General features: G+C 37.8%; 1 protein-coding gene across 1 annotated transcript in view; it reads right to left on the bottom strand.

Moving 5' to 3' along the window:
* The window catches only part of ST7L (suppression of tumorigenicity 7 like), a 151,464-nt gene that overhangs the window by 73,651 nt on the left and 63,734 nt on the right, over positions 1 to 14,079 (bottom strand). Inside the window, exon 7 of the mRNA XM_007949167.2 lies at positions 4,079 to 4,233. Within this exon, the coding sequence (XP_007947358.1) occupies positions 4,079 to 4,233 (155 nt within the window). The remainder of the gene's footprint in view (positions 1 to 4,078; positions 4,234 to 14,079) is intronic.

The raw sequence follows: 14,079 nt of genomic DNA, 5'->3' as shown, positions 1-14,079 counted from the left end.
TCTGTGAGGCGTTACAGCAAAATTCAGAACCCTAAGACTGGGGAAATTACTGGGAGGAGGAGGAGGGGTTAATGTCTGAGATGATGGAGTGGCATGGTAGTTTGGACATTTGGGACATCTTTGACCTCCGCCTCATGGGGACCAGCCTCGTGCTGATCTTTCTAAGAGAAATTGTTCAAGCACATGTATTAATGAAACATACTGCATATATATTAATATTTATCCTAGAGGGAAGATATTAACTAAATTTTAATTTTCAAAAACAGAAAGACTTAGAACTTAATTGCTAGCAGATAATGTAATATATAAACATTTCAATTTATTGCCCAATGTTATACTGAATTATATCCTCTAAAAATATGTGTTGTAAATCCTAACCTCTAAAAAGCTGTTTTTATAATCCAATTTGGAAATGGGCTGTCCTTGTAATGTTAATGAAGCAAGACATGTCATGAGTCAATCTCATTTGAGACATGTTGTTGTTGTTGTTGTTATGTGCCTTCAAGTCGGACCCAACTCATAGCGACCCCTCCATGGGTTTCTGAGGCAGTATCACTACGGACATAGGTTGCCCCATCTTCCTTCCGAGGAGATAAAGAAGAGATTAAACAGGCAAGCAGAGCAGAGATGGGGGTAAGAGAGATGCCAAGACACATGAAAATCTCCAAGGAATCAGGAAGCAGTAGTTGAAAAGACTTACTCCACAGCTCACAGAGAAAGTCTTCTCCTTGAGCTGGAACTCTGAATTCAGGCTTCTAGCCTCTTGTGGTATTTCTGTTATAGCAGCACTAGATAATGAAAACAAAATTTGGTACCAGAAGAGTGGGGTACTTCTCTAACAGATACCCAAAATGTAAAAGCAGTTTTGGAATTTAACAATGGATAGGTAGAAGCTGGGAGAGTTTTAAGGTGCTAGATAGTAAAAGCCTGGATTGTCTTGAAGTGATTGTTGGTAGAATTATGTATGTCAAAGGCAATTCTCATGAGGGCTCAGAAGGAAGTAAGGAGAATTATAGAGAAAGTTTCTATCATCCTAGAGAATACTCATGGCACCAGCAACAGAATGATGTTATAAATGTGGAATTTAAATGTGAGGTGAGGCTTTAAAAGAAAATGATGAACAATGGAGGAAGGGTGATTCTTTTTATGCAGTGGCAAGTAACTTGTCTAACTTATATTCAAATGTTTGGGGAAAGTAGGACTCATAAGTGATGAATTTGCATATCTAGAGGAAGAGATATCTAAAAAGATCTTAAAGGGGCTGTGTGTTTCTCCTTACTGCTTATAACGCAATGTGAAAAGGAAGTGATGGAATTAAAAACGAACTGTGCAAACTGAAAACAAAACTTAAAGGTTTGGAAATTTCTGTTGTACATCTAAGAACTTGTGTCCCAGAATGTTCACCAAGGATATGGCAACGCAATCTTTTGTTAAAGAAATTAAGCCTGTGACTGATGGATCTAACCAAATACGACAGCAAAAAACCCATCAGCTTGGACTGAAGAGGACAGAGAAAGAACAAAAAGAACACTGTCTGCCTCTTGGAATTCTATAGGCAGGAAACAGTCCAAAGGAACTATATCTGTTGTCCTCTAAGAAAAGCAAAGGACCCTCCCTGGAACAGCTCAGAGATCAACAGAACTGTTGAAAGGAGCACAGGAAGCAGGGCCTTATTGGTTTCAAAGGGTGGAGTCAGTCTCCTGGATTTCAAAGGGTGGGGTTACAGCATCCTAGGTTTTAAAGTGTCAGAACTTCAACTTGGTTCCTGAGTGTGGGGCTGCCAAGGAAATGGGGCTGCTGCTTAAAGCTGAGGGAGCAGGACTACCATGCACAAGAAGCAGAGCAGGGCCTGCTAGGGCTAAGGGGTATGGGGTTGCCATTCAGATGGAGTAGGAAAATAGGGCTGCCCAAAGCCAAAGAAACAGAGCTGCTATTCCAGTAGGCCTAGAAGGTAGAGCTGAAGCCCAGGACCAAGGGGTCTCTACCCAGATTCCATACAGTGTATCCAACATTCAGAGTCTAGAAGGCAGGGCCAATGCCCAGATGGTCTCAGAAAACAGAGGATTATTTTCAAGCCTTGAGAACTAATGTAAATTGTTCTGTTGGGTTATGGACATGCTTGGTGCCTGTTATCCCTACTTTCTCTCCAATTTCTTCCATTTATAATGGAAATGTCTACCTTTTGCCTATTCCACATCATATTTTGGAAATAGATAACTTGCATTCTAGATTTCACAAGTTCACAAATGAAGAATTTTGCCCCAGGATGCAATTATGCATGAAGTCTCACCTACATTTCATTTAGATGATTCTAAAGATAAGATATTGGACTTGGAGTTAAGCCTTTTGGGATGATGTAATGGGGTGAATGTATTTTGCATGTGGCAAGAAAATGAATTCTGGGGGTCAAATGGTAGAATGTTATAGACTGAATTATGTTCTCTACAAATATGTGTTGGAAATCCTAACTTCTATACCTGAAGTTATAACTCATTTGGGAAAGGACTGTCTTTGTTATGTTGAAGCAGGATTAGCACAGGATGTATCTTGAGTCAATCTCTATTGAGATATAAAAGAGATCAAGCTAGTAAGCAGAGAGAGACAAATGGGATAAGAAAGATGCCAAGACATATGGAGATCTCCAAGGAATCAGGAAGCAGAAGCTGAAGACGCAAGAACTTACTTCAGTGTGGGGAGAGAGAGAAAGCCTTCTCCTAGCACCAGCACCCTGAATTTAGACTTCTAGCCTCCTAAATTGTGAGAAAATAAATTTGTTAAAGCCACCCATTTGTGGTATTTCTGTTATAGCAGCACTAGATAACTGAGACACCCACTATTTGGCAAAATCATGAAACAAAAACTGTGGCCACAAAAATAGTGGGAAGCAGCAACACTGCTGAGGCTAACAAATTCAGTAAAAGTGCCTTAGTCAACTGGGAGAGTAGCCCTAAGAGTGGAAAGGACCTTAGTTGCTATGACCCCTGTGATCTCAAAAAATCAACCAAAGAAAGAAATCAGAAGAAAACCAAAGACACATGGAAACAATTAGTCCAAGGGATTGGTACACCATATAATCCTCAACCTATTCAACTATGAGACCAGAAGAACTAGATGATGACCAGCTACCACTGTCAACCACTTGGAGGGGAATCTCTGTAGGAGATCCTGGATAGAGTGGGAGAACAATGTGGAACAAAACTCAAATTCATTTAAAAAAAAAAAAAAAGATACCAGGTTTGTTGGTCGGATTGAGCCTGGTGGGACCCTTGAGACTATGGTCCTACCCCTGTAGCTTCCAGCCACACAGAAAACAGGCATATGAGCTGAACATTTACATTAGGTAGATACATTCCACAGAAAGATCAATCATGAGAGAACAGAAAGGCTGTGTATGGACAGAGAGACAGCTCAGGGAGCAGGAGTGCATGGGAGGGAAGGGCACAGGGAAGAGGTAGCTATGGGGAGGAAGTGGGAGGAAAACTGTTGCACGTGGTAGATTACAGTCAATGTCATGAGACAAAATGTATGTGAACTGCTATATGGAAGATGAATTTGCTCTGTGAACTTTGACCTAAATCAAAATAAAATTTAAAAAGAAAGTAATCAATGCCAAGTATGAGGTTGGATTCCATACTAAGAATAAGATGGTGTGAAAAGGGCCACTCCCTAGCATTTTATGCAGATTTATAGTCAGAAGAGCAAACCAAATGATGTACCTCTACAGGTGCTTAAAAGGAATAGCTGCTTACCATCAGTAGAAGGCTCTCCTAAATCTTAAATTACTTTGAGGTTTGTTTCTCCAATGATCAACCGAATTCCCCCATGCAATAAATTAAGTCTCACAGCAGTATATCTCCTTTCAATAACCAGAGCAGAGCTGTTATCTTCCACAAACATTCTCTTACTAACATATATTTTTTTGTCTTGCTGTTTTATATATACTATGAACATATTAGTTATCATCTATGAAATTTAGCTAACCTCTAATATTAAGTTTTCTAAATTTTTTTTTGTTAAGTATTAAAGACCCAATTGCAGGAGCTAAAATACAGGTAAACATCAGTTCAAATTTGCTTACTCAGTTGTGCTTCATGTTGAGGACTTTGGTACTGGCACTGCTGTGACCGCCTGTATATTGTTTCTCCTGCCTTGAGTGCCTGTTTAAATAACCTCTCAGCATCTACAATAGTTGTTGCTTCTTCCTCAGCCAGTAGAACATATGCAGTGGCACAGCTGTGAGAAAGCAAGCAAGACAATTTTAAGTAAAATGGTAAAGCAAGAATTTTCTCTTGAGTACATCCCTTTGCCCTTTACGTTGTATTTCCCAGCTGCTTTACCTATATTTTCTATCTCTTAGGAAAAAAATAAAAAACAAAACTTCTTCAATATTTTAAGTTATTGGGGGCACATTGATATGTCCTTTATGTCTTTTCTATCATTTTCCCCCTTTTCCTAGTTTTCTCTTCATTTTCTATCTTTTATTCCTATGGTCTTTCTCTGAACTTTTGTCATGCATTTTCTTTTTGTAGAGGGAAAGGAGGAGAAAAGGAGAATTATATATATATATATATATATATATATGTATATGGGAGCTCTGGTGGCATAGTGCCTAAGGCATTTGACTGCTAACCAGTGGCTGGATGTTCAAACCCACCAGCCACTCCTCAGAAGGAAGAAGACTGGGCAATCTACTTCTATAGTGATGCTGCCTCGGAAACCCAAGGAGGGGTTGCTGTCGGATCTGACGTGACAGCAGTGAGTTTGGTTTGGTTTGCTTTATGTGTGTGCGTGTGTGTGCGTGTGTATGAAGAATTGTCTGAAAAATAGTTCAGTGGTCATGTTTGCTTTTAAAGAATCTATTGCCATAGAGTCACTTCTGACTCATAGTGACCCTAAAGGACTGAGTAGAACTGCCCCATAGGGTTTCCAAAGCTGTAAATCTTCATGGAAGCAGACAGCTTCATCTTTCTCCTGTGGAGTGGCTGGTGGGTTTGAACCACTGAACTTTTGGTTAGCAGGTGAATACCTTAACCACCATGCCACCAGAGCTCCCTATATTTGCTTTTAGTCACTGTACATTTTGTACTATCCATCTAAGAGGAGTGAGGATGGGAGGTAGTAGAAATTGAAAAGAAAGTACCTGGGCCAAATAGGCCTATTTATCATTTGACACAAACATATTCCAGGACCAGGAGTTTTCCTCAATCCTGAGTTTACCCTCTTCATGCTCCCCATCCTTCCTTTAGATTTATCCACAGTCATAGTACAGCAAAACTTCCCCTGGTCTGAATTCCAGTCCTCTCTCCTCCACTCCTACTTCAATCTTCACCAGTGCTTACTACAAGTTTTCTTTACCCATTAAAACACAAGAGATTTCTCTTTTTATCTTCTAAGTGAACATACTAGCTAATAAGATAAACTAATTGCTTTTGTGCAAAAAAGAGAAACAAAGGTTTCCATTCCATTTCCAAAATTAGCAAGTATATCTTCTTTGGAAACAATGTTTTAGTTCTGATTATCTGAGACTGCTTTGTTTTAATCATTAGCTGTATGTCCTTACTGAACACTTAAATATGGTGAGTATGAATTGAGATACGATGTAAATTTAAAATACACATCATGTTTTGAAGATTTAGAACATAAAATACTTCATTAATCCTTTTTTTTTTTTAACTACTGATTACTTGTTAAAATGATACTACTTTGAATACAGGAGCTCTGGTAGTGTAGTGCCTAAGGCACTTGGCTGCTAACCAGAAGACTCGCAGTTCAAACCCACCAACCACTCCTTGGAAGGAAGATTGGGCAATCTACTTCCGTAGTGATACTGCCTTGGAAACCCAAGGAGGGGTTACTGTGAGTCGGGTCCTACTCAACGGCACATAACAAGAACACCACTTTGAATATAGTTAAATAAAATGTTTAATTTCACTGATTTCTTTTTTACTTAATGTGGTACTAGAAAATTTTAAATTACATAACATGGCTCACATTATATTTCTATCACAAAACTCTAAGCAAGGAGAGTGAGATTATTGGCAGAAATACAAGGCTAAAAGCAGATACACCATTGTACTAAAGACTAGACTCTAAAATCCAATTCATATGTTCTAAAATTACCACAGTAACACTTTTTAAAAGTTCTAGATGGATATACATTTATATAGCAGATAAAAATATAATTTTAAATTACAGTAAGATAAAAAGGTTTTCTTTAAGGTTTTGTTGCCTTGTTCAAAAGTATTTCATATGGAGATGTTACAAGAAATTAATTGTATGAATACTAATGAATCATACCACTGGGTTTTTGTTTTTTAAAATTGTAGTATAATTCACATAACAAAACCTTACACTTTAACCATTTTAAGTGTATTTTAGTGGTTTTTGGTAGATTCACAATGTTGTACAATAATCACCACCTTATTTAATTCCAGAACATTTTCCTTATCTAAAGGGAAAACCTATACCTATTAAGCAGTTACTCATCATTCAACTCTGGCTATGACTAATCTGCTTTCTGTTTCTATAACTTTGCCTAGTCTGTACATTCCCTATAAATGGGATTATACAATATGTGGTCTTTTGTGACTAGTTTCATTCAATTAGTATGTTTTCAAGATTCATCCATGTTGTAGCATGTATTAGTGCTTCATTCTTTTTTATGACTGAATAATTGTATAGACATACAACATTTTCTTTGTCCATGATCAGTTGGTGGACTTTTGGGTTGTTTCCACTTTTCAGCTGTTATGAGTTACGCTGCTATGCACACTTGTGCATAATTTTTGTTTGAATAATTGTTTTCAGTTCTTTTGAGTATACCTAGGAGTGGAATCATATGGTAATTCTATGTCTAACTTTTTGAGGAACCATCAAACTGTTTTCCACAGCAATTCCTCCATTATACATTCCCATAAATCTCTCTAAGCCTCACCTCACCAATACTTGTTACTTTCTGATTTATTAAGGAGCTCTGGTAGCATAGTGGCTAAGGCATTTGTATGTTAACCAGAAGCCTGGTGGTTTGAATCCACCAGCCATTCCTTGGAAGCAAGGTTGGGCAATCTACTTCCGTAGTAATACTGCCTTGGAAACCCAAGGAGGGGTCAGTAGGAGTTGGATTCAACTTGATGGCAGTGAGTGAGTGGGTGTGATATGGTATATTTCAATGTAGTTTTTTTTATTATTATTTTGTTTTAAGTTGTCGATATGATCCCATATAGATAGCTCTTTAAATGGCATGATGTTCAAAGCAGACATTTTTTACTAGTCTAGCTAATGTATTGTTTGGTTGTGATCAGTGCCTAAGGCACTTGACTGCTAACCAGAAGGCTGTTGGTTCAAACCCACCAGCCACTCCTCAGAAGGAAGGTTGGGCAATCTACTTCCATAGTGATACCACCTCAGAAACCCAAGGAGGGTCGCTGTAAGTCAAATCCGACTCCATGGCACATAACAACAATAACAATGACTAATGGAGCTCTGGTAGCATAGTGCCTAAGGCACTTGACTGCTAACCAGAAGGCTGGCGGTTCAAACCCACCAGCCACTCCTTGGAAGGAAGGTTGGGCATTCCTACTTCCGTAGTGATACTGCCTCGGAAACCCAAGAAGGGGTCGCTATGAGTCGGGGCCGACTCAATGGCAAATAACAACAATGAAAGGATCTCTGGAGGAACAGTACTTAAAGCATTAGGCTGTTAATCAAAAGGTTGGTGGTTTGAACCCACCAGCTGCTCCATGGGAGAAAGATGGACAGTCTGCATCCATAAAGATTTACAGCTTTGGAAATCCTATGGGGCAGTTATACTCTGTCCTAAAGGATCACTATGAGTTGGAATTGACTTGATGGCAGTGTTTTTTTGTTTGTTTTTTTAATGACTAATGATGTTGAGCATTTTTTAATGTGCTTATTTGTTATTTATATACCTTTTCCAGAGGAATGTATATTCAAGGCCTTTGCCCATTTTTTGATTGGGTTGTTTGCATTTTTATTGTTGATGTAAGAGTTCTTTATATATTCTTGATACTAGACTCTTATTAGATGTATGATTTGCAAATATTTTCTCCCATTCTGTGGGTTGTCTTTCACTTTCATGATAATGTCTTCTGAAGTCCAATTTACCCACTTTTTCTTTTGTTGCTCATGCTTTTGATGTGATATCCATTGTTGTTACATGCTGTTGAGTGGATTCTGACTCATAGCAACCCTGTGGACAACATAATGAAACACTGTCCAGTCCTGCACCATCCTCACGATTGTTGCTATGCTTGAGCCCATTATTGCAGCATTATGCTACTGTGTCAATGCATCTTGCTGAGGGTCTTCTCCTTTTTCACTGACCCTCTACTTTACCAAGCATAATCTTCTCCAGGGACATGACCAAAGTATGAAAGATGAAGTCTGGCCATTCTCATTTCCAAGGAACATTCTGGCTGTAGTTCTTTCAAGACAAACTTGCTCATTCTTCTGGCAATCCATGGTTTCATATCTAAAATTGCCAAATCCAAGGTTCTGAAGGTTTAACCCCTATATATTTTTTAAGAGGTTTATAGTTTTAGCTCTTACATTTAGATCTTCAAGCCACTGACTGATTGAATGATTAATTTTTTATGTTGAACTATCACTGCATTCCTAGGATAAATCTCATTTGGTCGTGGTATGTAATCCTTTTAATATGCCCTGAATTCAGTTTGCTAGTATTTTGTTGAGGATATCTGTATCTATATTCATAAGGAATAATGATTTGTAGTATTCTTTTCTTGTGATGTCTTTGTCTAGATTTGGCATCAGGATCATACTTGCCTCATAAAATGAATTAGGAAGTATTCTATTTTTTTGAAAGAGTTTGTGAAGGACTGGGGTGAATTCTTTTTAAAACATTTGTAGAATTTATCAGTGAAGCCACCAGTCCTGAGCTTTTCCTTGTTGGAACTTGAGTCAGTTTCAGTAGTTTTTGTGTTTTTAAGAATTTGTCATCTTTATCTAGGTTATCTAATTTGCTGGCATACAATTGTTCATAGTATTCTCTTATAATTACTTTTATTTCTATTAGGTTGGTATAACATTCCACTTTCATATCTGATTTTAATGACCTGACTCCTCTTTTTCCTCATCAGTCTAGCTAAATGTCTGCCAATCTTGTCAATGTTTTCAAAGAATCAATCTTTGGTTTCAATGATTCTCTCCACTGTTTTTCTATTCTCTAGTTTGTTTATTCCATTCTAATATTTATTAATTCCTTCCTTTTTGTTGTTTTGAATTTAGTTTGCTCTTCTTTTTCTAGTTCCTCAAGGTTTAAGATTAAGTTTATTGATTTAAGATCTTTCTTCTTTTTTAATGTAGGTATTTACAGGTAAAAATTTTCCTCTGAGCATTGCTTTTGCTGCATCCCATAAGTTTTGGTATGTTGCATCTTCATTTTCATTTGTCTCAAGTTATTTTCTAATTTCCCTTGTGACTTCTTTAAGAGTATGTTGTTTAATTTCCACATATTTGTGAACTGTCCAGATTTCATTCCATTATTCATTTCAGATTTCACTGTTGAGGTTAGAAAAGATACTTCATAGATTTCAGTCTGTTAATTTATTGAGATTGTCTTCTGCCCTAATATATGGTCTATCCTGGAGAGTATTCCATGTATATTTTCCTGTCATTGAGTGGAATGTTACATAGATGTACGTTAAATCTAGTTTATTTATATTGTTGTTCAAGTCTTTCATTCCTTTATTTATCTTTGCCTGCTATTCTATCCATTATTTAAAATGAGGTGTTGAAGTCTCCAACTATTATTAACTACCCATTCTCCCTTCAATTCTGTCAGTTTTGGTTTATATATTTTGGGGCTCTGTTATTAGGTGAATATATGGTTTAAGTGTTATATCTTCTTAATGGATTAATTCTTTTATCATTATAAGATGTCCTTCTTTGTCTCTTGTAAGGTAAGATTAAAAATTTTTCTTAAAATATATTTTGTCTGATATTAGTATGGCCAATCTAGCTCTCTTTTGGTTACTGTTCTCATGGATTTTTCTATCCTTTTAATTTCAGCCTATTTGTGTCTTTGGATATAAAGTAAGTCCCTTAATAGCATATAGCTGGATCATGCCTTTTATTCATTCTGCCAATTTCTGCCTTTTAATTGGGATGTTTAATCCATTTACATTTAATGTAATTAATGATAAGGAAAAACTTACTTTCTGCCATGTTACTATTTTTTCTACATGTCTTAGATCTTTTTTGTTCATCAATTGCTTCATTACTGTTTTCTTTTGTGTTAGATTATTTTATAGTGTACGATTTTGATTCCCTTGTTCTTTATACATATTTTAGTTATTTTCTCAGTAATTGTCCTAGGAATTACAATTAACATTTTAATTTATAACAATCTAGTTTTAATTAATATCAACAAAGAAGCTCTGGTGGTGTAGTGGTTAAAGTGTTTGGCTGCTAACCAAAAAGGTCAGTGGTTTGAACCTGCCAGCTGCTTGATGGGAGAAAGATGAGGCGGTCTGCTTCTGTGAAGATTTGTTGTTGTTGTTGTTAAGTGCCGTCAAGTCATTTCCGACTCGTAGCGACCCCATGTACAGCAGAACGAAACACTGCCCGATCCTCCGCCAGCCCCACAATCCCTGCTTTACTTGAGCCCATCATCGCAGCCACCGTTATCAATCCATCTTGTTGAAGGCCTCCCCCTCTTTTGTCGACCCTCCACCCTACCAAGCATGACATCCTTCTCCAGGGAATGGTCCCTTCTTACAACATGACCAAAATAGGTGAGACGAAGTCTGTCCATTCTTGCTTCCAAGGAGCATTCTGGCTGCACTTCCTCCAGTACAGATCAGTTAGTTCTTTTAGCAGTGAAGATTTACAGCCTTGGAAACGCTATAGGGCAGTTCTACTCTGTCTTAAAGGGTTGTTATGAGTCAGAATTGACTTGATGGCATCGCGTTTGCAATAGCATGCAAAAACTTTGCTCCTATATGTCAGCCCCACCTTATGTTGTTACTGTCACAAATTACATTTTTATATATCATATGCCCATCGGCATAAAGTTATAATCATTGTTTTATGTAGTTGTCTTTTAAATCGTATAGAAAAACAAGGAATTACAAACCAAAAGTACTTTAATACTGATGTTTATATTTACTTTTGAATTGTAGTGTCGGCGAAGAATACTGAAAGTACCACAGACTGCCAGAAGATCGAACAAATCTCGAGAATATTCCTTGGAAGCAAGAATGGCCAGAATTCGTCTCACCTACTTTGGTCATCTTGTCAAAAGTGACCATTTCCTGGAGAAGGATATCATGCTTGGTAAAGTGAAAAAGGAGGAGGCCCTCAACAAGATGGATTGACACAGTGACTGCAACGATGGCCTCAGGTATAGCAAGGATTGTGAGGCTGGTGCAGGACCGAGCAGTGTTTCATTCAGTTGCACACAGGGTCACTATGCATCAGCGCCAACTTGACGGCACCTAACAACAACAACAGCAATTCCCTTTACCAATGTTCTTTATCTCTTTGTGTAGATTCAAGGTACTATCTAGTGTCCTTTCATTTCATCCTGAAGGACTCCCTTTACAGTTTCTTATAGGGCAGGTCTACTAATCAGGAATAATCTGTTACTGCTTTTCTGGTAATGTTTTTTAATTTCTCCTTCATTTTTGGAGAACAGTTTTGCTAGATATAGAATTCATGGTTAAGACTTTTTGTTTTTTTCTCTTTAGCACTTTTAACGTATTATCCAATTGATTTTGAGTATGTCACCAGAAGAGTGAATGTGTCACCCTTTTGGCCTCCATTGTTTCTGATAATAAATCAGCTCTTAAACTTTGGGAAGTTTTGGTTCATGATTTCTTCCAATAGTCTTTTTGCCTCTTTCTCACTACCCATTCATTCTAGCATTCCAATTATGCTTTTATTGATATGCTTGATGGTGTCCTATAGGTCTCTTAAAAACCAAACCAAACCTATTGCTGTCAAGTTGATTCTGACTCATAGCAACCCTACAGGACAGAGTGGAACAGCCCCCACAGGTTTCCAAGGCTGTAAATCTTTATGGAAGCAGATCCATGGAACACCTGGTGGATTTACACTGCTGACTTTATGGTTAACATGAGTGCTTTAACCACTGTGCCAGCAGGGCTCCCCACAGGTCTCTTAGGCTCATTCATTTTTCTTTTGCTCCTCAGAGTGGGAATCTCAACTGGCATACCTTCAAGTTCAATGATTCTTTCTTCTGCCTGCTCATATCTGCTGCTGAACTTCTCCAATGAATTTTCATCTCAGTATTGTACTCTTGAAGTCTAGAGTTTCTGTTTGGTTCCTTTTTATAATTTCTATCTTTTTACTGAGATTCTCTATTTGGTGAGAGATCATTCTCATGGCTTCCTTTAGTTCTCTGAACATGGTTTCTTTTACTCTTTGAGTATATTTAAAAGGGTTGATGTAAAGTCTTTGCCTAATAAGTCCAATGTCTGGGCAGCCTCAGAGACAATTTTTCTTACTTTCTTTTTTTCCTGTATATGGACCATACTTTCTTGCTTCTTTGCATACCTTGTAAATTGTTGTTGAAAACTGGACATTTTGAACATTAAAATGTAGCAATTCTGAAAATCAGATTCTTTCCCTTCACAAGGATTTGTTATTGTCCTTGTTGTAGCTGTTGTTTGTTCAGTGACTTTTCCAAACTAATTTTGCAAGTTCTGTATTCTTTGTCATTCAAATCTCTATTCTGTTAGCTTAGTAATTAGCTAGAGATTTCTTAAATGCCTGGTTTTAGGACAAAAACAAAAACAAAAAATTCTCCAGTCTTTGCAGATGGGTTCTGTGTGTTTTGGGGCATACCTTCAGCTAGGCAGTTTACACTATATCTTAGCCTTCATTTTCTGCTTACCTAGAGACTGAAGGTTAGCCAGAGGTGATAGCTTGGGTCCTTCTCAGGTCTTCTCTGATGATGCACCCAGCCCTGGACAAGCGTGTAGGCTTTAAGATTTCCAGGAGTATGTGGAAGCTTTTTAAAGCCCTCTTTCTCTAAAGTGTCTCATTTTCTAGGCTTTCTTCCTAAGGTTTTAGGTTTTGTCTATTATTGTTTACCTGTTATCTCTTGTTCCAAGTGGCAGCAGTCAACTGTATTTGTCTTTAAATGCTTTTGAACATGCCCCTGAGGGTAGGTGCCTTAGCCATGGGATAATTTAGAGTTAAGTAAAACAAAGGCAAGACCTTTGAGCTGGTATCTCCAAGAGCCACAAGACAGATCAAAATAAACAGCTACAATTCATGGAGAATAAAGTCTATTTTGCTTCCTCTGATACTATGAACCTATGCTGGATATATGGGCTATTGTCTTCAAGGCTGCTATTGAGGTAGGTGATAGGGAATGGGGTCAGGATAAGTTAAAATATCACAAAGCTCTCTTACCAAGATTGAGCCAGGTTGTTGAAAACATGATTAGTTTCCAGAGTTCATGTAAAGTTGATTCTAAGAGTTTTTGCCAGTTCATTGACTGTTTTTATAGAGGAATGGGCTTTTGGAGTTTCCTACTCTGTCATTTTTACTCCCCATTGGAAATGTTTTCTTAATAAACACAATTAAGTAAGTGTTAAGTGGGAAACTCTTAATTCACTTTATCTAGGAAGCATTCATTAATTAAACCCAATGGGGACCATATTTTTAATCTTGATATTTACTTAACCTGTATAGTTTAATACTTATTGTTCTGTCCCATTTTTTGTTGTTGTTAGGTGCCATCAAGTCGTTTTCAACTCATAGCAACCCCATGCACAGCAGAACAAAACAGTGCCCAATCCCATGCCAGCTCCATGATCCCTGCTATAGTTGAGCCCATCATTGCAGCCACCATGTCAATTCATCCCGTTGAAGGCCTCCCTCTCTTTTGTCAACCCTCCACCCTACCAAGAATGACAGCCTTCTCCAGGGAATGGTCCCTTTGGACAACATGACCAAAACAGGTGAGACGAAATCTGGCTATTCTCGCTTCCAAGGAGCATTTCGGGTGCACTTCCTCCAGGACAGATCTGTTAGTTCTTTTAGCAGTCCATGGTACTTTCAGCATTC

The sequence above is a fragment of the Orycteropus afer genome, unplaced genomic scaffold (genome assembly GCF_000298275.1).
Source record: "Orycteropus afer afer isolate SDZICR_OR568_19922 unplaced genomic scaffold, OryAfe1.0 scaffold00010, whole genome shotgun sequence".
Taxonomy (NCBI): Eukaryota; Metazoa; Chordata; class Mammalia; order Tubulidentata; family Orycteropodidae; genus Orycteropus; species Orycteropus afer.
The sequence above is the reverse complement of the archived record's forward strand: the minus strand, read 5'-3'. Positions and strand labels throughout refer to the sequence as shown.